The sequence below is a fragment of the Argentina silus genome, assembly GCF_951799395.1.
Source record: "Argentina silus genome assembly, chromosome: 18".
Classification (NCBI taxonomy): Eukaryota; Metazoa; Chordata; class Actinopteri; order Argentiniformes; family Argentinidae; genus Argentina; species Argentina silus.
Window position 1 is genome coordinate 6,539,239 of NC_139672.1, and position 21,556 is coordinate 6,560,794.

The window sequence follows — 21,556 nt, forward strand, 5'->3', positions numbered from 1 at the left end:
GGAGGACCATTCTTTTGTCCCCTCGTTGCAGGAGTACTCGTGTGTGCGTGACACAAGTCTCCTGGGTTGCTTTAGGCGGTTAGATAGATGTGATTCTGCTGAGAGATAATAAAAAGCCTGAGGGGGTGTTTACTTTATGAGAATACTGATATCTCCAGGCCACTGTGCAGAGCTGTAATCACGCACGGCACTTTTAATGCAGAACCGTTTCGTGAAGAACCTAATAATACACGAGAAAAACGAGAAATGCAAATAATTTAATAAATGTGTATAAAACTATAGAAAAACATGAACTGCATTACAAATGATATCAACATATACAGTAGAATAAGATCAGTGCAGACTTTCATTGCTCGCAATGATTCATTTGAATATGTGCACTTCAATATGTGTGAATGTGATTGCTTAGCATCTTGTGGTCCTTTCACTTACCCAACTTATACAAACTATTGGTATATAGTTAATGTGGCTTGTCTTGAGAATGTGAAACGCAGAGAAATGTCTCTCAACTCCTATCAAATGTTTCGAAACATGCCGATCTCTGTCCGTGCACATGGCCATCAATCACACTGTTGTAGCAGTAAGACAATACCTGATAGTTATGATCTGCTGAGTATGTACAGTAATATGTCATTCTTATTTGGTTAACTGCTAAAGTGAGTTGCTATTTATACGATTGTGTGTGTAACTTCTATCTCCTGTTCAGAGAACCTATTCATGGCTTATACAGTAGGTTTACATACTGTACCCATTCTGAGCCCGTCCTCCGATTTCTACCTCCACCAGCCTCCACTGAACAGGTATAGGAGGGAGGGTGGTCACATTCAAAGGGAATCTTACAGCATCAGTGATAGTTCCTAATCTTACATACAACACATGCATAAGCAGTTATCATATCATCATTGAATCATACAGCACTTCCTGCAAGTTGTACAGTACAGTCACTTCATCATCGCATACAGACTTTTTTTGGGTCAGCAACATTTCAATATTCGCAGCTATCAGTAACGTGCAAGCTGCCAGCAGCAAGCCAGCCATCCTCTGAAATACGCATATCATACTGACATCAGACAAGCACACACCAAACACCAATGCTCTCTATCTGAGTGAAGAGTAGAAACATCTGCTGATAACAGACCCTGAGTCTGATGCTCTTCGGTGGTGTGTAACTGTGAGTGCACAGCTAGTAAATGTTATCTGTGCTCTGGCGGTGGGGTGACACAGCTCCCTGTCTTGCACCGCCTCGCCGTGCGCAGGCCAGCCAATGGAGTCATCAATAATAACACAAGGTGAGCAGGACACTCGCGCTAAAGGTCGGTGCTCAGGTGGGGGCAGGCGGGCGGGCGGCGGGCGGGCGGGCGGGCGGGCGGGGAAAAGAAACGGCTCTGCTCTGGGCTTCTCTCTCGGTCTCTTCCTCGCCAGTGGGGAAAGTCTGCGCCGACTGAGAAGTGGTTGTGAAATATTCATGGGCCCAACAGAAACATCACAGCTGGGATGGTGAGGGACACAGCACGATGTCAGGGACTGACTGGAGGTCAAGGTTCAGGGGTTGGGGGTGAAGTATTTAGACTCCCTGGTGGCAGGCCAGACATGCAGTGATGAGACAATGCCCCCTGCCACCCTTCCAGGGCTGCCTTGTTGTCTGTCTGGGAGCGATGGCAGAGGCCAGATGGGCGGGCGAGGTGAAGAGGGCACTGCCACTCCCTCCTGACTGGATATCTCTATGTGTTGTTGCCATGCTCTGCTCTGGTCTGGAGGTAGACTGCTGTGGTGCGCGGTGGGTAGCAGAGTAGCACAGGTAGCCGTAAGCACTGAGTGTAGAGGCTCGTCCAGTTGGTTAGGCTTCAATGTCACTACCTCAATCCTCCTCTTCTACGTACGTAGAGGGAAACCAGCCCACCTGGGATTCGACAACAGAGGGGACCATTGAATTACACACCTTGACAAGCCAAAAAATAAACATAAAAATGACACAAAAAAAATGAAACTGCGGACTGTCAGGACACAGGGGCTGGGGGAGCATGACACATTGAACAGGAGGTGGAACGGCAGTTAAGTTCACAGGAGACGTTTAGGTTTCCAAGACAAAAAAAACAAATGGACTCACCCTGCCATTGACGTCCCCCCTCCACCAGCCGTTGGCCATCTTGGAGTAGATCTTCACCATGTCTCCTTCCTGGAGCGAGAGCTCTCGCGTGTCTCTGGAGCTAAAGTCGTAGCGCACCACAGCAATGCCCACAACCCTGGGAGACAGAGCTGACAGAACAACAACAAGTCAACAAGTCTCATTATGTCAGAAGAGATTCAGAGAGCAAGAGATGGGGAGAATAGTGCAGCATCGACTGCAGATCCATATTTAGAATATCACTATACCCTTGACACAGTGTGTTTATGTCTATCTCCCTAATATACAGACATGTAGTATGTCATTCACATACTGCAGTAGTCAAAAGTCTCATCAAAACCGGTCATCCAGGGCTTTCTTACAAAACACATCACACACACGCGCATGCGCGCACACACACACACACACACACACACACACACACACACACACACACACAAGCAGATATAAAATGCATGAGGAGCTATAACTGAACCCAGATATGTGGGCGTACTGAAACAGCTGGGAGGCCAAATGAAAGAGCGAGAGACAGACAGAGAGAGAGGGAGAGAGAGAGAGAGAGAGAGAGAGAGAGAGAGAGAGAGAGAGAGAGAGAGAGAATAAATGCTGTACCTGTACCTGACCAGAAAGGAGAGGAGGAGGGAGGAACAAAGCTGCAGCCGCCAGGAGTTACTACAGAGAACCCACAGAGCAACAGGGACATGGGCCGTAGCAAAAGCAAAGAGAGAACACAATTTCAGTTAACACAAGTTTCAGAGAGAGAGAGAGAGAGAGAGAGAGAGAGAGAGAGAGAGAGAGGGGAAGAGAGAGAGAGAGAGAGGGGAAGAGAGAGAGAGAGAGAGAGAGAGAGGGGAAGAGAGAGAGAGAGAGAGAGGGGAAGAGAGAGAGAGAGAAGAAAAGTTAAAGCAATGTCAAAAAACAAGCTGATGGTAAGAGTTAGTGAGCAAAACACTGAAACTGCCAAATGTTTTTTGGATTTATGCCTGGCAGTGTATATCCTGACTAATAGAACAAACTCAATTCTCAGCCTTGGCAATGTACACTATACTGTATATATATATATATATATATATATATATATATATATATATATATATATATATATACACTATACAATATATATATATATACAAAAGCAAGTTTCTGTGAGTTTCAAACCACTTATATGCAAGTCACAGAGGTAAGACACCACACAGTACGTAGTCCTGTCAAAAGAAGGCGGCTGCAATTCCCTGACGTACAACCAGCGAATTTTGTTACCATCTGAAAGCCCATCTGAGCAGGCAGGCCAGCATGCTGGGAAAACTAGCTCTTGTCAACTCTGCAATATGGTTGCCTGCCTTCTCCTCTATCCCCACAGGGACATCCAAATACAGGCCAATATGTTTCCACTGCTGCCTGACCAACACACACACACACACACACACACACACACACACGGAAAATCACTACAAATGTAAAAGGTCACTTTTTGGCCAGTGCTGTTTGTGTAAATTCAGCTTATAGTGGACATCTACTCCGTATTCCGAGAGTACTCGTCACATCATGTTTTCATCAGCATCTGTGGATGTTATTGGTTGTTTATGTTCTATTCTACATTGTTAATTCTTGCTTCTATTTTCCCTCTTTGGCTTATCAATTACAGGCCAGACGGCTACGAACCAGACAGGAAGAGGCGCACTAAATCCTCCGCGCACACACACACACACACACACACACACACACACACACACACACACACACACACACACACACACACACACACACACACAGACACACACACTAGGCTAGATCTGCGGGGGCGGAGGAGGACTTCAGTGAAGAAATCTGTCCCAGAATGCACTGGGGAGCCGGCGAGTCTGTCGAGGCTCTGCCGTGAAGGCGCTACGCGAGTGGCAGGCAAGCGGAGCACAAACACCCTTCACACACACCCTTCACACACACCCTTCACACACACCCTTTGAAGCAGAACGCGTCGAGAGCCAAACGAGGCAGGAGGACGTTCGTTTTCAGGAGACACACAGGGCTAACTTTTTCTTTGTAGCATCATTTGTCTGCTCACTTCACTTGTTGTTGTTGTTATTGTTATTGTTGTTGTTGTCGTCGTCGATGTGGCTGTTCATCTTGAAGTCCTTCCTTTCACATCACATACTTGTTTGTTTGTTTTTCTCCATTTTAGCAGAAAAGGCACAGCCCCCTCTGAAACCAGAGGTGTCCCACAGGTGAGCGTGTCAGCAGCTGTCACATTCCTCTCTCCACAGTCATCCAGAGTGAAATGTCATGTCCTGTCAGACAGATTGTGAAGCCATCCCATCCTAGAGGAGAGCACAGGAGAGCGGGGAGCTGTTTGCAGCAGCCTCCCTCCCTGTGCTAGCCTCGGGCATGGGGCCCTCACAGTGAGAGAGAGTCTCTGCTGTGCCTGGCGGATCGCTGTGTTTTAGTGTGTGTGTGTGTGTGTGTGTGTGTGTGTGTGTGTGTGTGTGTGTGTGTGTGTGTGTGTGTATGTGTGTGTGTGTGTGTGTGTATGTGTGTGTGTGTGTGTGTGTGTGTGTGTGTGTGTGTGTGTGTGTGTGTGTGTGTGTGTGTGTGTATGTGTGCATGCATGCATGCTTCAGTCAGGAGCATCTGTTTGTGTCTTGGAGGGCTGGTTGGTTGGTTAGTTGCGGGTACTGGTTGGAGTGGAGCACAGTGATGCATTTATTCATGTCTGCTCCTCCACACATCTCTTCTCTGACTCAAATCAAGGGCGTTGTTCTGCCTCTCTGAGGCTTTGGATATTGGGAGCGCAGAGCAGAGCAGAGTCAATGGTATTGACTACACACACAGAGTCTTCTGAGCTTGTGTCCTGCTTGGGGAAAGTCAAATATTCCAGTATAGCCATATTTGCTCCCTTGAAAGAATAATATAATTCCCATATATTTCATGGTTCAGAGATATAGGAGTGTATGAACTGGTATATATATCTGACTGATTGTGTGACAGTACGCAGGTAGCCAGCTTTAAATCTCAGAGAGCTGGGGAGGCAGTGGAAGATTTGTATGGGTGGGAAGAGTGTACGCATATTTTACGCTGCGCTGCAAAGAAGGTGTACTTGGATGTGTCAGACTAACAAAAGCAAAGGGGAATATTTCAATCGAGGCCTCCTGGATCGCAGCGGGAAGGCTGACACTTTGGTGTGTTTCTCCAGGGAAAATCACGCTAGCAGATTATGCTTTGCTAAATATTTCTAGCATGTCTTGCAAGTCTAAAACGGAGCTGTGAGTTGGGTATAACACAATTATACTGACACTATTGTACTTGCAAGTCTAATAAGAGCATGCTTTGACAGCATAGTTCCTTTATTGAAAAACAGTTCTATTTTTGTTTTAAGGTTGGAGTCCTGGTTGTGCAGACATAAGGGAAAATTGCTTTTTGTTGTCTTATGAAGACACATTGGCTGTGCTGTGATACAGAAATACATTACATAACATTCTTAAACCATCCTTCCCATATTGCTAGACTCCCTAAAAACCAACAAGCCCTCAGTGTGGCATCAACTGTCAGGTGTGACTGTATTGAAGTATTTAACACAATCCTGACCCCACTCAGCCCACAGGGGCTTATAAGACACTACTGTACAAAGTGATTGCACCCAGAGATAATAATATATAACATTTTTCTCATAACTCTGTGTGATTGCATTTTTTTCTCCACAGGATTGACAGCTGCAGTCTGGCTCTGCTGGGTGGAGCTGGGTCTACATGGTGGTGTTCAGTACTCACCACAAGCGCCAGTGTGTGTGATGCCCCGGGGCATGTTCCCATTGCCAGCCTCCCTGTAGGGCACCTGCAGAGTGGTGTCCAAGCTCCTGAAGCCCTCTCTCAAAGAGTGGTGTCTGTAGTACTCCACTAGGTCCTGGTTCAACACACACTTCAGTTAGCGATGGCACACAGCAAGACAGTGTCTGGAATGTTCTAATAAGATCCTGTTTTAGTCCACTCAACCCTACGGTATTTCAATGTTGGCTTGACACTGATTAATAACACTTACCAAGACAGTTTTGAACAGCCTACTTTCTGCTATGTAGAAGCAGCCATCCTTGGTAAGAATCTTGATGTGCTTCACTTCATTGTTGAACCTGAGGGCCATGAACAAGACATCTGCTTAATTAACAATGTATAATCATCTGTCCTGTCTCCATGGCGCCAGACAACCTGTGGGTAACAATGCTAAAGCACAAAGCTAGTGCGTGTGGGTTGTCTCGGGGGGGGGGGGTGCAAAAAGATTCATTCCAACAATTGATGAGAATTGATGCATGGCAAATAAACAGTCTTTCTTTCTTTCTTTTTCTTTCTTTCTAACTTCTCATAGCAATTGTGAATGGCTATTGTCCAACCAAGGTAACTCAATGTATGTCCCAGGTATTGATAGCTATTGAAACAACTTTCAAATCCCATTGAACATCAAATAGGGTCGCAGTTGGTAGTCCATGCCACTAAACAACTGTATCAAACTATCCAGCACATTTCATGGAATGGTACAGTCAAGTTAGGGTGGTACAGTCAAGTTAGGGTGGTACAGTCAAGTTAGGGTGAAGTATACACATGTTTAAGTACCAGGGTTTGGGCGAATTCAATTTCAATTCCATCAATTCAGGAAGCGTTTTGAAACCCAATTCCTTTATATTTTCAATTTACAGTAGAATGTATTCTCTCTATTGGAACATACAGTTTACCCAGATACTCAGATAAAAAAATAAATGAATACCTTTTTTTCAATTACCAAATTGGAAGTCAATTCACTTCTGGAATGTATAAAAGGAATTCCCCCAACCCTGGTAGGAGCAGACATGCACAGTGAGAGCACACATGAGATGTTGTGCTGCCTTACAGATCTATAATGTATATCTCTCCCCAAAGATGATGTGCAAATCACATAGGAAGGGGGCCTCATAACAAAGCACGCGATATACTGTATTATGGATGAGAAAAATATGGTTATATAGCAAACTGAGTTATATATTATGGATATACGGTGCATTATACATTATTGATATATGTCGAGTTATACTGTGTGTAACACATTGAGATAGATGAGCTCTGTTTGTTAAAGACTGAGCTTTCCCCCGCATTCTCTCTGGTTGAGCTACAGTTGCACACGCACACGCACACGCACACACACACACACACACACACACACACACACACACACACACAGACACACACACACACACAGACACACACACGCACGCACACACACAAACACATACACACAAAGACAGACACACACACGCACGCACACACACAAACACATACACACAAAGACAGACACACAGACACACACGCACGCACGCACGCACGCACACAAAAACACAGACACACACACACGCGCACACACACAAACACACAGACACACACACACAAGCTTATGTCTGTCCTCAGATAACTCCTGTTAACTCTGAGGAACTCCATGTGCTAACTTTAGATGTTAAGCTCCATTATCTCAGACAGGCCTCTAGATAGAAATCTTAAGCAGAACGACGGGCAATTAGGATTTGAGTATTCCAAAAAATAGCCCAACACATCAAAGCAGAAAAACCCCATTGAGGAAGACCATAGAGTCCACTCAGACATGCAGACTAGAGTGTCACTGGCTGGAGTAATATAATACTAGACACCACTTCAGAGGCACTTGTTTCTCATAATCTCTCGGCCAGAAACTGTGATGAGACAATCAGACAATATTTTTCAAACGGATCCAAAGGAGCTCGTCCTTGTTTATTTAGACCAACAAAGCTTCACCAAACAGAGAGAGATGCAATGGTTAGCCAACATGGACAGTGCAGTCAGAATAATGGCTCTGTAAGAACATGCAACGCTCCACTTACTTGATACTGATGGCGTATTCGGTGCATTCTTTGCTTCTGTGTCTAATCAGATAGGTGCTGTTCCCCCGGTCCATCAGCTCCACCTCAGCATGGTGTCTCTCCATAATCCCTGCAAACCTGACCCAGAGACACCCAAGAGAAATGAGTCGGGCCATTTGAGGTGCAGGCTGTGCATAAGCTTGAGTACATGATAATGACACTTGAGTTCTGTGAATCAGCAAAGTATGACTCAACCAGCGAGTGGGTAGATTATTTTGGTGCAGTCAGAACTATTTTGGTTGGGCAAGACAAGAGCAAGCTCCCTAGTTTGAGCCCAGATATCCTCCAAATTGATTGCAATACCTTGCCCTTTATAGAATGCATACAGCAGCATCATGGCTGTAACTCCTGAGATATTGGCATAGGACTTTAGGAATAATTGGAAAGTTAATGTTGGGAATTGTTTGTGGACATTGTCATTACTTGGAATTTCATCACCTACCAGTGCTGGGCTGAGTAATCGACTGGTTTAGGAACCTGGGAAAGAAAGAAAATGTCTTAATTGTCTGCTGAATGAAATCAATACAGAGGGGCCATCAGAGGGCATCTATAATAATGTGTGATATTCAACCAGCATTTACAAGCTCAACTCTGGCATCTGACAACATTAGATAAGTACTTGTACCTCCATTTTAAAGGTGAGCGCGTCATGTGTTAGGAATAAGCTATCAAGAGATAGCTCAGTAATCATGGTTCAACAGTATTCACAGTATATGAGAGGAATCGAAGCCAACACTTACACATGGACACGGCCTGACGGCATCACTTGGAAAGAAGCCAATCTCTCTCGTCGTCAGAATTTTGCCCTGCAACGACAATTGGCTGTTAATCGCATTATATACGTCTGGGAGCAACTTCCTTCCATCCCTCCTTCCCCTCCTCCCCCCATCGCTTCAATAAATCCTAGACAATTAGCTCACAACAAGCAGTGCATCTAATTTACAGCCCAAGTTAATTATGGTTCAAACTCTGCCGGCAGTTAGATTTGTACTGCATCAAAACAAGAGCCTCGTTTAACACTAAATAATGAATCTTATTCTGGTCTTTGAATACCAAAACAGCATGAGCCCTGACACGTACTGAAGACAAACTATTGTGTTATATCTAACTGCCTCAAGCGGACTGGGGGTTTATGGAAATCATTAAGTAATTTACCAAACACGATACGGCAGCCTTTATTGAGCTGCATTATGCAAACCTATTTCAGTTATGAAATTGGTTAATTTCTCTTTGCTATACAGTATGTGGGTATATACTTTCATGAAGTCATATTATATTCCATACCATATAATAATCCATTGCATGTTAACAATGTATCATAAGATTATGTTATTGAAAATGTTGATTTCCAGTTCAGACTGTAGGGACATCAGAGTTGGGGTCATGTAGTGTTATAATAAGTCAGAGTTGGGGTCATGTAGTGTTATAATAAGTCAGAGTTGGGGTCATGTAGTGTTATAATAAGTCAGAGTTGGGGTCATGTAGTGTTATAATAAGTCAGAGTTGGGGTCATGTAGTGTTATAATAAGTCAGAGTTGGGGTCATGTAGTGTTGTGCTTCCTGACTGCTTCGGCTCTCCAAACTCCTTCCTTCACTCACTTCTCTTATCTGTTATTACAGTTTGAAATGCATTTCTGCCCCATGCAACCCCTTGCCATAACTACATTAGAAAGCGAATCCTAACCCATCTCTGTGATTCATTCAGCGTAATAACATTTCATCAGAGCTTTTTGAGAGCCCTTCTCTATTTGTTACGGCTTCGATAAGCGCCGTGATAAAGATTAAACTTATTACCCGGTGCGGAGTAAACAGACAGCAGCCAAAGGATCAAATGAAATTACAGTGATTGATTGTATTGTTCTGCCACTGGGATGGAGATAATTGCCTTCTGGGTAACAGGGGATATGAATTCTCAACGTTCTGTAATTCCATCTTCTGGCGCCCCCCGGGGACCGACAAGATTAAGTAGCCTTATTAGACTGTCGTTATGCATAGGATAAAATAAACACGCAAATGTGCGTTATCATTCAACGCCCTACATTATTCCCCTTACCAATATCAAATACAGTTGGTGCGCGTGACCATAGCAACCATGATGACGCGCAGTGACTAAGCGAACCCCAGACTTTTTCGCAGTCTGGACTCCTCTAACTTGGGCCGGCTTTAGTGTAGGTCTCTCGGCGTTCATTTCCTGGCTAGCGTGTGTGCGATCAAACAGAGATGAGTGAGCCAAGAGCAAAAAAAAAAAAATCGGGCTAACTGTCTATTCCCAGCCGGGCTGTTGGCAGAGACAGCAGTCAGAATGGAGCAGCACCAGGAGGAGGATGAGCCTTTTAGTGCGGTCGTAAAAACAGCCATGAGTAACGGCCGGGCAGGCTCCCCCAAGAACCTCACATAAATCAAACCGTTTCCAAAAAAAAGAAGAGAGGCGATAAAGTCGAAACAACTGGTCACCCGAAGTCACATGAGATTGGTCACTAATATGCCAGTACAGTATGTGAGACTGCTAATTGGCTAATACTATTCCACAGTTCTCAGGGGAGGTAGTGTCTGCAGTTTATTGTCTCTCCAAAATGCTTAATTCAATTTAAGTTGGTAATTGGTTAGATCACCGGTCTCTCATCTGGTCTCTCAGATCAAATCAAATGCTGTAACGATGAGAACAGCACACAGTACATTCCTCAAGGACTAGAGTTACACACCCAGGCAAAATTCATCCCCAGAAGTGTGTGTGGATTATCAACTACCATCTACCGACCAACATCTTTAATTATATGTATGTGACTTGCTATATTAATAGAGATTCATACATTGACTGGTTCAATGTATCTTTTCAAGTCCCCAAAAAAGCCATTCGTTAAAATCCCATCACTAATGTGTCATTCTGCTCAGCGGGGACATTGAAGTCTAAGTTTGAGGATTAAGGGAGGGTTCTTTGGGAATGGAGTCTCTGTCTCACTCACTCACTCACTCTCACACACACACACACACACACACACACACACACACACACACACACACACACACACACCTGCCACCAGGAGCTGTGCAGGTCGGCACAGATCAGCTCTATGATGTCCCCGGCATGAACGCTCAGCGGGGGTCCGCTCTTGGGACAGGGGACGCCTGAGTAGTCTCTGATCACCACCATCCTGGGCAGACCTGGGAGGAGAGGAGACATGCAGAGAGAGATAATGAACACAGGTAATGAAAGGGGAAGGAAGGAGCCTGGAGAAGAGACACCTTGAAGGAGGGAATATATAACTAACTAACAGGCTGCTGAATATCCACCTGTTGAGAACATGATGTAGTACCCTTCAGGGGGGTGAAGACGGGAACATCTTATCGTGATTTGTCTTTAATGAAGGAGCTGGATATGGCAGCTGTACAATAAGTTGCTCTGATAGCATGTATCTCTAGAGCAGCATTCGCACTGCTACAAACCCCAGCTACCGTCTAGTCTAGGACCCAGTGTGTGAACAGAATGGCAGGCTAACACAACCACTAGCACTGCACTAAGGGAAAGACTAAAGACCCCTGCCAACTAACGAGACAAGGCCTCTTACTCTCCCCCTAGACTGCTCACAGAGCCAGCCCTTAAATACATCTGCCATCCAGCCAGACTCCCCTGCACAACAGCCAGAGGAAACTACTAGAAAAGAAAAGAAAAAGACCCTCTAATACCACAGGTATAAATTATAGAATGGGGCAAAAAAAATCTATTGTAAATGAAAAAAAAGTATTTATATTGGTTGCTGCCCTATTGTGTACTATATAACTATTATTTGCCCAATAATGGTGGTTGAACTAACTCAAGTTAATTATTGTTAACTTACTCTGATAAAACTATGATAAAAAAAAAAAAAAAAAAGAAAAGAGCTGGAAATGACCTCAGATGAGGTTAAAATATCATGCACCCATGTGCTTAATATGCTTTTTAATAAGAACAAAAGGCATGCTGCCTCGGCTCATAAAGAGCTTATGGAAATGAATTTCCTCGCCAAGCGTCACAGGCATAACTATATCACTGAGACCAGGGCATGGTGAGAGCTTGAGTGCTTTCCGCAGGCGTGTCCCTCCTGCTGAGGTTTTCTTAATGAATCCGCCCACTCCAATTCATCTCTTCATTCTGTCCTGGGTTTCACATCATCGGGGGCGGTGAGAAAGGACTTTTATAACGTGCATTGCATTCCTCTGACATTACATTGTTATTAAGTGCTAAATTATCTTATAGTATGATTATTTTCTTCTATAGCTTCTTTGTTCCTTATTAAAATGTGTTTCACAGTCAGGATTCACCATATGCTCAATTTCATCTCCTGATCGAATGCTTACAGCAGATAAGCCTGAGTGGTGAAAAATTAGCGCATATAGGCTGTTGGAGCATATGATAATATATTAATCAACTTCTAATTTGTCCATTGTGCATGTAAGTGACAAGAGTGAAAAAGGATAGAAAAAAAAGAAAAAAAAAGATAAAGGAGATACTCTACATATTTTCCATTTATTCACCCAAAAGTCCTTACTTACCCCTTGGATAACGTTTAACTTTTTAGTATTAGCGTTATGTAGGGCACTTGCAAAGGAGAGTGAACATTCGGGGAGCATTATGGAAATGACACAGTCAAGCCACACTGACCTGGGTCTGGTTGTTTCCAAGCTGTTGCTGCTCTCTTTGGGGGGGGTGAGAGAGAGAGAGAGAGAGAGGGGGGGGGGGGGGGTGGAAAGAGTGTGTGAGAGAGAGAGGGAATATCATTCACACCCACTGTGCGATATCAGCTTGACCTGAAGAACAGTATGAGTCATGGCCATAGACACTCATCTGTGAGTACAGTGTGCTTCCTGTCTTTGGATGTGATGTTACGTACATTTCAAAAGTGAAAGAGACGAGAGACGAGAGACGAGAGAGCAAAATGAAAAGGCTCCATACAACAAAACCTGTTCCAAGGTGCTCTGTCTTACTCTGGCAATAAGGAGGGGGCGGGTCTACTCTAGCCTTTCACACTCCTGTACATCCTGACTGACAGGTTGTGAGCACTGGCAGGCTGACTCACTTCAAGATGTGTACTCAGGAAATGGAAGTACTGTACAGTATTACATTTAATTATTGTATGTGTGTGTGTGTGTGTGTGTGTGTGTGTGTGTGTGTGTGTGTGTGTGTGTGTGTGTGTGTGTGTGTGTGTGTGTGTGTGTGTGTGTGTGTGTGTGTGTGCGTGCGTGCGTGCATGCATGAGTGTAATAGTGCTGGTCTTACCTGCAGCCTCAGTGTGGCAGAATCTGTAATCAGGTGGAAAAGTGGCATAGTGAGTTGAATACAGTATGGCTGGTAAAACTCACTATCTGACACACTACTTGAACTGCCAACCTCTACTCCTGACATTAACTGTGTTTCACATTACAAGGTTATTGTTTCACATTACAATTGGTCATGTCATCAAATGCATTCATGCAGACCATGCTTTTGTTCAACAGCCATCTCGCATTGGCTGCATCTGAGCGTCCAGCCCCCTAAAGTGACTGAGAGTAATGTACCTGAACTTCTGACTCCATAGTGTCAACAGTAACAATCGTGTCATTAAGGGTTTAAATGACACCAGTCAACAGTGCCAAACCTAGCGAAGCATTGTATTGTATTGCACAGTACCATGCAACACCAATATTAGAATATCAGATTGTACAGCGGCATGACCTCACCTCACCACTGTCCTCCCAAGCTAGAATATCTTGTTGTGTAAGGTCAAGATGAAGTCGGTATTAAATATTAAATACTGCAAAGGAAGCTGAGAGCCTACGAATAGCGACATGGCTATGTCAGTATACAGGAGAGTCTTTAGTCTCCCATCTCACCTGTTCTCCCACAGACTCCCAGTCTACCCAGGCACTCCTTATGGGCGCCAAGCCCACACTTGGGGCAGAGATAGCCCTGGTTAAAGATTCCCCTGGAAGGAATACAAGAGACATTACAGCTACAACAAACTGTCATTGACATGTACTGTATAGCAATGCATGGACACACTTAAACAAAAACACTTTGACCTGGCATGTTTATGTTGAATACGAAAGCGATTAGCACGTTGTGGATTCTCAGGTATTGTTTTGTTTTGAAAACCGTCCAGTCTCACCTGAGGAGCAGGTGACAGGAGCTACAGGACGTGATCCTCTCAAAGGTGTGCATCCGGAACTGGTGGCAGTTATTGTTGGCGTCCTCCGGGTGAATGTTGGACCTGGAGAGAGAGAGAGAGAGAGAGTGGGGGGGGGGGGGGGGGGGGCGGGGGGGGGCAGAGGACCATTGAGAGAGGGGGAAGAAATGTGTGAAAGTGGAATGATGTGTCTGAATGTATTTCTAAGTGAGATGTAGCTGTTGATAACAGCTTTATCTGATCCAGAAACTTTGAATTCGGCATTTCTTTGAAGTTGGGGTAAAAGGAACAGACAGGAAACTCTTTGAGACTAATATACCATTGGGGTGCACTTCAGGTGAATGCTTCTGTGATTGAGCCCTGCATCAAGAGCCCATGTCTGCTTTGAAGGTACAATTTGTTGTCTAAATGTGCCCCTTGTGGTGACACATACACACACACTTACACACACACACACACACACACACACACACACTGTGACACAGCATTGAGGAAATTGCTGCTCTTTCCCCTTCCAAGAGCCCCTAGAATTACAGTTCCAAGGTATCTCCACTGCCACCGTCGGCCATATTGAAGCCAGCTGAAGGATATTCCCCAAGCAGCTCAACTGGCAGCTGGATCTCGTGTCCACAGACCAGACCCTTCAAAACAATGCTGAAGATGGCACAATGAGGAGGATAAGACCGAGAGCAGCAGGGCATGCTGCCGTGCCACCTCTCAAAAGGCCCTGTCCTCCGGCGATGAACTTTGACTGGGATATAAGTATTTAAGTTGTATTTGTGAGTCTCATTTGAGCATTTTTGAGTTAAGTAAGTTTGAACATCTCCTTTTTGTTTAAGACCTTTCATTAAAATGACAGTTCCGTTCTCTATTTCCGTTAAAAGTGTCTCTCCTTGCCTTCTCCTCACACCATGTAGAGCTAAGATGTGTGTCATTACTAGCACTCAGAAGGCACCTCTGTGAATGACTCACACTCATCTCCAACTCCAAATCTAAATCATTTGTCCACGCAGCTTCAAAACTATATTTTGTATTTCACCAAATAACAGTTACACTGTCACATTTTCTGCTTTGGAAATCACTCTATTCTTAAATAGAAAACATTTTATTGGCAATTTTCTCACAATTGAAGCAGAACTCAATAACAACTCTCTTCCATATTGCATTCCAGGGTCAGTTTTCCTCTGTGTGTGTGTGTGTGTGTGTGTGTGTGTGTGTGTGTGTGTGTGTGTGTGTGTGTGTGTGTGTGTGTGGGTGTTATGTCACTGCTGTCAGAGATGTGTGTTTGATCAGAGTTAAGACCTTAGCAAACAGGGTGAATGATATGAGTCAACACCGCTGTCTGCCTCGGAAAAACAAACACACACTCACCCAAACGGTGAGTGTCAGGGGTTTTTTCGCTCTCACTCAAACACATAGTCTGCTCCAGACTTTTGATCCACACTGTTTATGTGTTGTGTTGAAACTACCCATGTCATCATATAGATAGATCATCATAGATATCTACAGATGTACGCTGTTGTCAGCCTTTTGGCCTCTTCACTCACATGGCCATCTCAAACTGATCCAGCCACTTCTTCTTCAGCTCTTTGGTCTTGAAGAAGAGCTCGAAGCCACTCTGCCCCTGCTGGTGGGTCAGGAAGAACCCGTAGCACCACTGTGGAGGTCAAGGAGAGAGGAGAGGACATAAAATACAAAAATACACATGCCCACACAGACACACAAAGCTGAACCATCTGTCTCATAGACGGAGATGTAAAGTAAGCAACTAGGTAGGTGTGAAACCTTAGCATTAACATTGCTAATCTTAGCTCTTGAAATCACTGTACACTTGCGAACTACACTGCCTTTCTGCACAGGGGTTTCCGGAAACATCTGTACATGATATATAGTGTGTAATATAATCTCGAGAGTTCCCAGAGTCCTGTGGGACGTTCACAATCATCTCAGATATGAGACATGGGTGATGCTCCACAGCAGTGTAGGAGGGTTGGGTTCTGCTTGCATACATAGTCACTCTGAAGTTTAATTTATTACAAAGTGATATATGGCCAAGAGCAGCCTTGGAGGACTGTGCACATTCATCACTTGATATTAGCATCTCCCTTTAGCGTCTCTTGTCTTTTGTACCCCTCTGGGTGTGTGTGTGTGTGTGTGCGTGCGTGCGTGCGTGCGTGCGTGCGTGCGTGCGTGCGTGCGTGCGTGCGTGCGTGCGTGCGTGCGTGTGTGCGTGCGTGTGTGTGATGTGTGTGTGTGTGAGACACTGAGCTCTGTAAGTGGAGAGGAGAATAGTGGGGCTAAGAGGGTAAAGAAAGATGGCAACAGTGTGGTTTGCCTCACAGAGACAAAGTCGATTCCCCCATTTAGAAAATCCATCAGTGACCATTATCAAGCCATGAGAAAAATGTTTGGAATAAAAGACGTAAGCATCTTGCAAATTAGAGACATGACAGAGTCTCTCTCCTGCAACCACATAAATAAAGTAGCTGATCTCTGTTCCATTCTATAAAAGCCACAGAAACATCCCCCTCTGGCAAACTGTCACCCTCACGTTAGCAACAAGTCACATCCACCACAACACAGTCTGTGAAGCAGCCCAAGCAACAATCTACATTATACAGTGCATACAGAAAAGGGCTGCATTCAATCAAAACTAGATTCTCCAGGAGAATGCCAAACATCAATCTCCCTGCTCTGTAAGAAAACAGCGAGCAGCCAAAGCAACATGCTGTAGTTTTCTATCCATATATGGGATTTGGCCTAGCCTAGTTTTACAACGTGAGAATTATCTTATCGATCTCAATAGCTTACCTCTCACGGCAAAATAAATATGATGTAGTCTCAGATGGAAACCTGTATAATGATGTTGATTGAGTAGGAGTGTGGTGTCTCTCTGCTGAGATAACTGACCTTTTTACACTCTCTGAGTGTGGTGGGGTTGTTGGTGATCTTGAAGTTGTGGAGGTCGATCACATCCTTCATCTCATAGTTGTCTCCTCTCCTCTTGCAAACTATAACTGCCACGTCAAACAGGAAAATGTGCCTGCACCGAAACAGGTCATACTGGATGCGTAACACAGCTCCAGCAACAAGGTGTACCCAGATTGATAATGGCCAAAAATTATCATTTCAGACTATGTTGCATCTCACCTGTCTTGTTTCCGTTTGTCAATGTTGGACACCATCCGCACGACTCCATCCCCTTTGGGCCTGCCATAGCTCACCAAGGGCTGGTTCTGCAGGGAGGAGATGGAGCAAAATGGTTAATACATTATGAACATATTCACCAAAAACCACCACTTTAGGGTTAGAGCTATACGGTGCAGTGTATGATAGATATGATAGCTGTAGTCATAGAAAGTAAAGTGGCTGGTTTTGTGATCGTAAGATGATTGTCTATAACGGTCCATGATGATGAGGTGTGAACGTACCAGGTTCTCAATGGACCGTTGGTACTGGTCAATTTCCCTCAGCGTCTCGTTGTCCCTCTTCACCTCGTTGACGTACTGGGCCAGGTCCTGGTCAACATACAGACAGTGGAACAATTGAATACATAGTAGTCCAGAAATATAGCTCAGTCAATGCTCAAAAACATTTCCCAATCAAGTGAACAGGCCATGGTGATTATCTGTCTTTCTTCTAAATATTTGCATGTAATGACAGCATACAATTTCACTGAAATAATGTTATTCTTAAACATAAACTATCAGCCTGAAGCCTCGCAAGAGACCAGGAATAAACACAAAATCTCACTGGGGAACTCATGGAGACATTTACCACCATATCACACTGATTAACCCAAGCACCCTTCATCCCCAATCAGAGTCAAGAGGATTGTTGAACAAATGAAATCAACGCTGGTCTGATCTCCTGCTCCTACTCCAAGCAATTGGGGTTCAAAAAACAAGCCTTCATCTGTCAGTCCCTGGTGAAACTGCCACTTAATCTCGTCAAATCACAATCTCATCTCTGGCTCAAGGAGGTGGAAGGGAGTAAGGTGACATATGCAGTACTCCTTCCTATGTAATTCTATGTCATGTCTTATCTACTCAATCAGGGCAGTGTACTGTATATTGAAAGTTTAATTATTATTTTCTGACTGTTTGTCGGCTGGGACAGTGTGTGGCTCTTTAGCTAACCGAGTCCTTTGAATGAGGAATGGGAGCTAAAATGGGAAACACTTCAAATAGACCAACAACTACAATGCTTCAGAAAAGACAAGTAGGCCACTTACTTTCATGGCATCCAACGCCATCTTTAAGTTGCTCTTGTCGCCAGCGTCGTAGGTGTGTTTGACGAGCTCCTATTAGAAGACAATAGGTGAATGATGAAGAGCAATCACCACTTGATTCACTGTAGATGGACTGGTTGAGTCAGGCTTCCGTCAAGATTATAAAAACAATGACAGAGAATGACGGGTTGACATCAAGGGCCTTTCATTAATCAACACCACAGTAAGTTCAGGTTTTATAGAACAAAGACTAACGATACGACAGCCAGTTTCATCAGAAGTGGTCAGAATCAAATAATCCCATAAAACAATATCTACCAAGGCATCCAACTATCTGTAGTCGAGTGTATCCCCCTCCATGTTTGTCCTGCTAAACCTCCTTCCTACTGTAGGTACCATGGGTGGACACATCTCTGATTGAGCGCATCCCACACTGCCCTGCTAACTGTTTCTCTGTGACAAGGTAGCACGGAGACACATGAGGGCAGACATGTACTGCTCCTCCAACCCAAAGTCCTCCCTCTCTACCTCCCTCCCTCCTCCTCCCCTTCCTCCCTTTCACAGGTCCCTCCACAGGAGGGCTGTGAGAGCCCCAGAGGTTGTCATCTATTTACCATAGGGCCCTGGCTCCCTCACCAATTAAAGCATCTCATTCATGGCCCTCATCCACTCCCTCTGCTACCTTTACTCTGTAACCTCTGAATCATATTAACCAGTGGATAACATGTCAGCGGGTTTAGGATTTATTGGAATATGAATAATTGTGGCTGAGCCACCACTGTTATGTGAGTATCAGGGGAGGCTGGGGAAGGTTTGAAGACGGGCTCATTGTAATGCATGGAACGGAATGTTTCTACCATTCCTCATCCAGTTCCATGCATTATAATGAACCTGCCCTCCAATTTCTACCTCCACCGGCCTCCCCTGGCGAGTCTGTGCTGTCCAGGATTTGAACTACTGAGATCAGAGGATGGAGGAAGAGAAAAGATGTGGAGGATGTCGCCCCCAGGTGGGCATTTGTTTTATCATACTCTCATCGCAGATACAGAAACTTTGTGTAAAGAAAAGAAAAAGATAAATAATATCTTCACTCGTAAACAAACAACTGAACAAGGAAGTGCATTGCTTATGGATATTGAGAAGTCATCTAACACAGAACAATGGTTGTGAGCGTACCTGCTGTGTGGTTTACTATACCTGTAAGAGCAGGTGGTACTTGAGGACTCTCTGCATTGGGACAACAAGGAGATCTCTCAAGGTAAATTTCCCGTTGTTCGCTCGCTTGGAGCACTCCTGTGACATAAACAACAACTCATCGTTTATCAAATTGTATTTGGTATTGTGTGGTATATATCTTGGCCACTAGAGGGTGCTAGAAAACGAATTCACTGTTAGTGTTGAGGCAGTGAGTTCCTCAGTGAGACTCGTCATGATCACCAAGTACCTCTAGTTTCAGACGAACATCTTCTTTCTCCTTGCAGATAATGTCCAACACCGCGATGGCTATCTCAACTCGACTGCAGTAAATTCCATAAATGAGCAGTCTGGAGTTGAGAAGATATAGAACAGAAGATACAGTAGAACATTAGCAAATACCAGTACAATGATTTGGGGGGAATCTATGTGCTGTACTCCTGAAATGTATGTTAATACTCAATGCTGAATGTACTATACTGTCAATAATTCTGTACTGAAAAATACCTCTCCTTGTAGGTGATGAAGATCTGGTAGAGGTTCAAGGCGTTCTTGTTGAGGATGGAGTCTTGTACTTCCACCATTAGGCTCTTGTGAACTTTCACCAGGTCCTGCATTATAGTCGCATGATCAATCTCTCAAAACAATATTTTCGGCAGCAAGCGGCCATCTTCAGGGTTTCAAGAAGATCTTTTGATTGAAACCCTGAAGAAGGCAGCTTGCTGCCAAAACATTGGTTGAATAAATAATACGCATCAGAGCAAGAGTGTGAGGCTTTCTTTCTTTCTTTTAATTTCAGCTGCCAGCCTGCACCTCACCAAACTATGGTGTGTGTTGTCTTGTTTTTTTTTTTTTAATGAGCAAAGTATAATCCATATGGACACATTGCATTTTGTAATAGGTTACTTACTGGAATGTTGAGAAAAACCTTGTCAATTTCTGTTGCAGAGAAGAATTTCTTCAATGGATTCAGGAAGTACTGTAGATGCGCAAACCAGTCAAAAGTCAAACCATATCTCCTCAAAGAACAAACACTGCATGACCTGCTTTTGAAACTTACCACAACATAACATATGTAACTACAAATGGCAGTGTTAAATTGAGCGCTTAATACATAAATCAAATGTTTAAATAAACATCAATGCCATCATGCAATGGTTATTAAGGAATGGCATGTGATGCTGCTGTACATACAGTACAGTGCATGGTCTTGTTCCAGAGAGGAAGCCCCTTACCTTCTCTATGGACTCCAGGGTCTCTGTGTATCTCTCCTCTGTCTGTTTGATCTCAGACAGGCAGCAGCTTCGGACATCAATCTCAGCCTGCTTCTGTGGGGACACACAGACACCACTAAATACTACTGTATGCAACCTGAATCTACGTCAAGTCTGTTATATTAGAAACATTATTGTTGTTATCTTGAGAGTAAAATTAATATCTGTCCTCATGACACCCAAATCCAAAGATAGTCAATGATAGTAATTGGTGAGGCTCTTCAGATTGTGTTTAGTCACCTTTGACTAGCTTAGGCCTAATCCTTTGGTGCAAGAGCTGGTAATACATGAACTAGAAATCGAATTATATATGTCAGTTTGCGGGTGGGATTGTGGCTGGAAAGTACTGTGTGAACTGTGAAGTGTCTTTGTGGTGTGTGTGTGTGTGTGTGTGTGGCGGGGGGGGGGGGGGGGGGGGGGCGGGGGTAGGGCTGGTAATACATTAACTAGGAAGCCTAAATATATATGTCAGTTTGCGGGTGGGATTGTGCTGGAAAGTACTGTGTGAACTGTGAAGCCTGTTTGTGGTGTGTGTGGGGGGGGGGGACGTACCGGTGGGGGCTGCTGCTCAGTCCTCATCAGATCCTCGTAGATCTCTCCCCCTTCATCATCATGTTCTGGTCCATACACAGCTGCGTACAAGTCATCCTCATCCTCAAGGACACTTTCACTGAAAAATACACACAC

The 21,556-nt window shown here is 44.3% G+C and overlaps 1 protein-coding gene across 1 annotated transcript in view; it reads right to left on the reverse strand.

The window, feature by feature from the left end:
• Positions 1-238: 238 nt before the first annotated feature.
• The window catches only part of vav3b (vav 3 guanine nucleotide exchange factor b), a 30,869-nt gene continuing 9,551 nt past the window's right edge, over positions 239-21,556 (reverse strand). The window contains exons 5-27 of the mRNA XM_083689850.1: positions 21,422-21,539; positions 20,831-20,923; positions 20,506-20,574; positions 20,103-20,206; positions 19,846-19,945; positions 19,599-19,694; positions 18,405-18,473; positions 17,602-17,688; positions 17,321-17,406; positions 17,081-17,213; positions 15,718-15,827; positions 14,153-14,254; positions 13,878-13,969; positions 13,285-13,307; positions 12,670-12,703; positions 11,062-11,192; positions 8,771-8,836; positions 8,473-8,507; positions 7,992-8,108; positions 6,155-6,242; positions 5,887-6,019; positions 2,108-2,256; positions 239-1,900 (exon numbers count right to left, since the gene is read on the reverse strand). Coding sequence (XP_083545976.1) covers positions 1,859-1,900; positions 2,108-2,256; positions 5,887-6,019; positions 6,155-6,242; positions 7,992-8,108; positions 8,473-8,507; positions 8,771-8,836; positions 11,062-11,192; positions 12,670-12,703; positions 13,285-13,307; positions 13,878-13,969; positions 14,153-14,254; positions 15,718-15,827; positions 17,081-17,213; positions 17,321-17,406; positions 17,602-17,688; positions 18,405-18,473; positions 19,599-19,694; positions 19,846-19,945; positions 20,103-20,206; positions 20,506-20,574; positions 20,831-20,923; positions 21,422-21,539 — 2,077 coding nt within the window. The 3' untranslated portion in view covers positions 239-1,858. The remainder of the gene's footprint in view (positions 1,901-2,107; positions 2,257-5,886; positions 6,020-6,154; positions 6,243-7,991; positions 8,109-8,472; positions 8,508-8,770; positions 8,837-11,061; positions 11,193-12,669; positions 12,704-13,284; positions 13,308-13,877; positions 13,970-14,152; positions 14,255-15,717; positions 15,828-17,080; positions 17,214-17,320; positions 17,407-17,601; positions 17,689-18,404; positions 18,474-19,598; positions 19,695-19,845; positions 19,946-20,102; positions 20,207-20,505; positions 20,575-20,830; positions 20,924-21,421; positions 21,540-21,556) is intronic.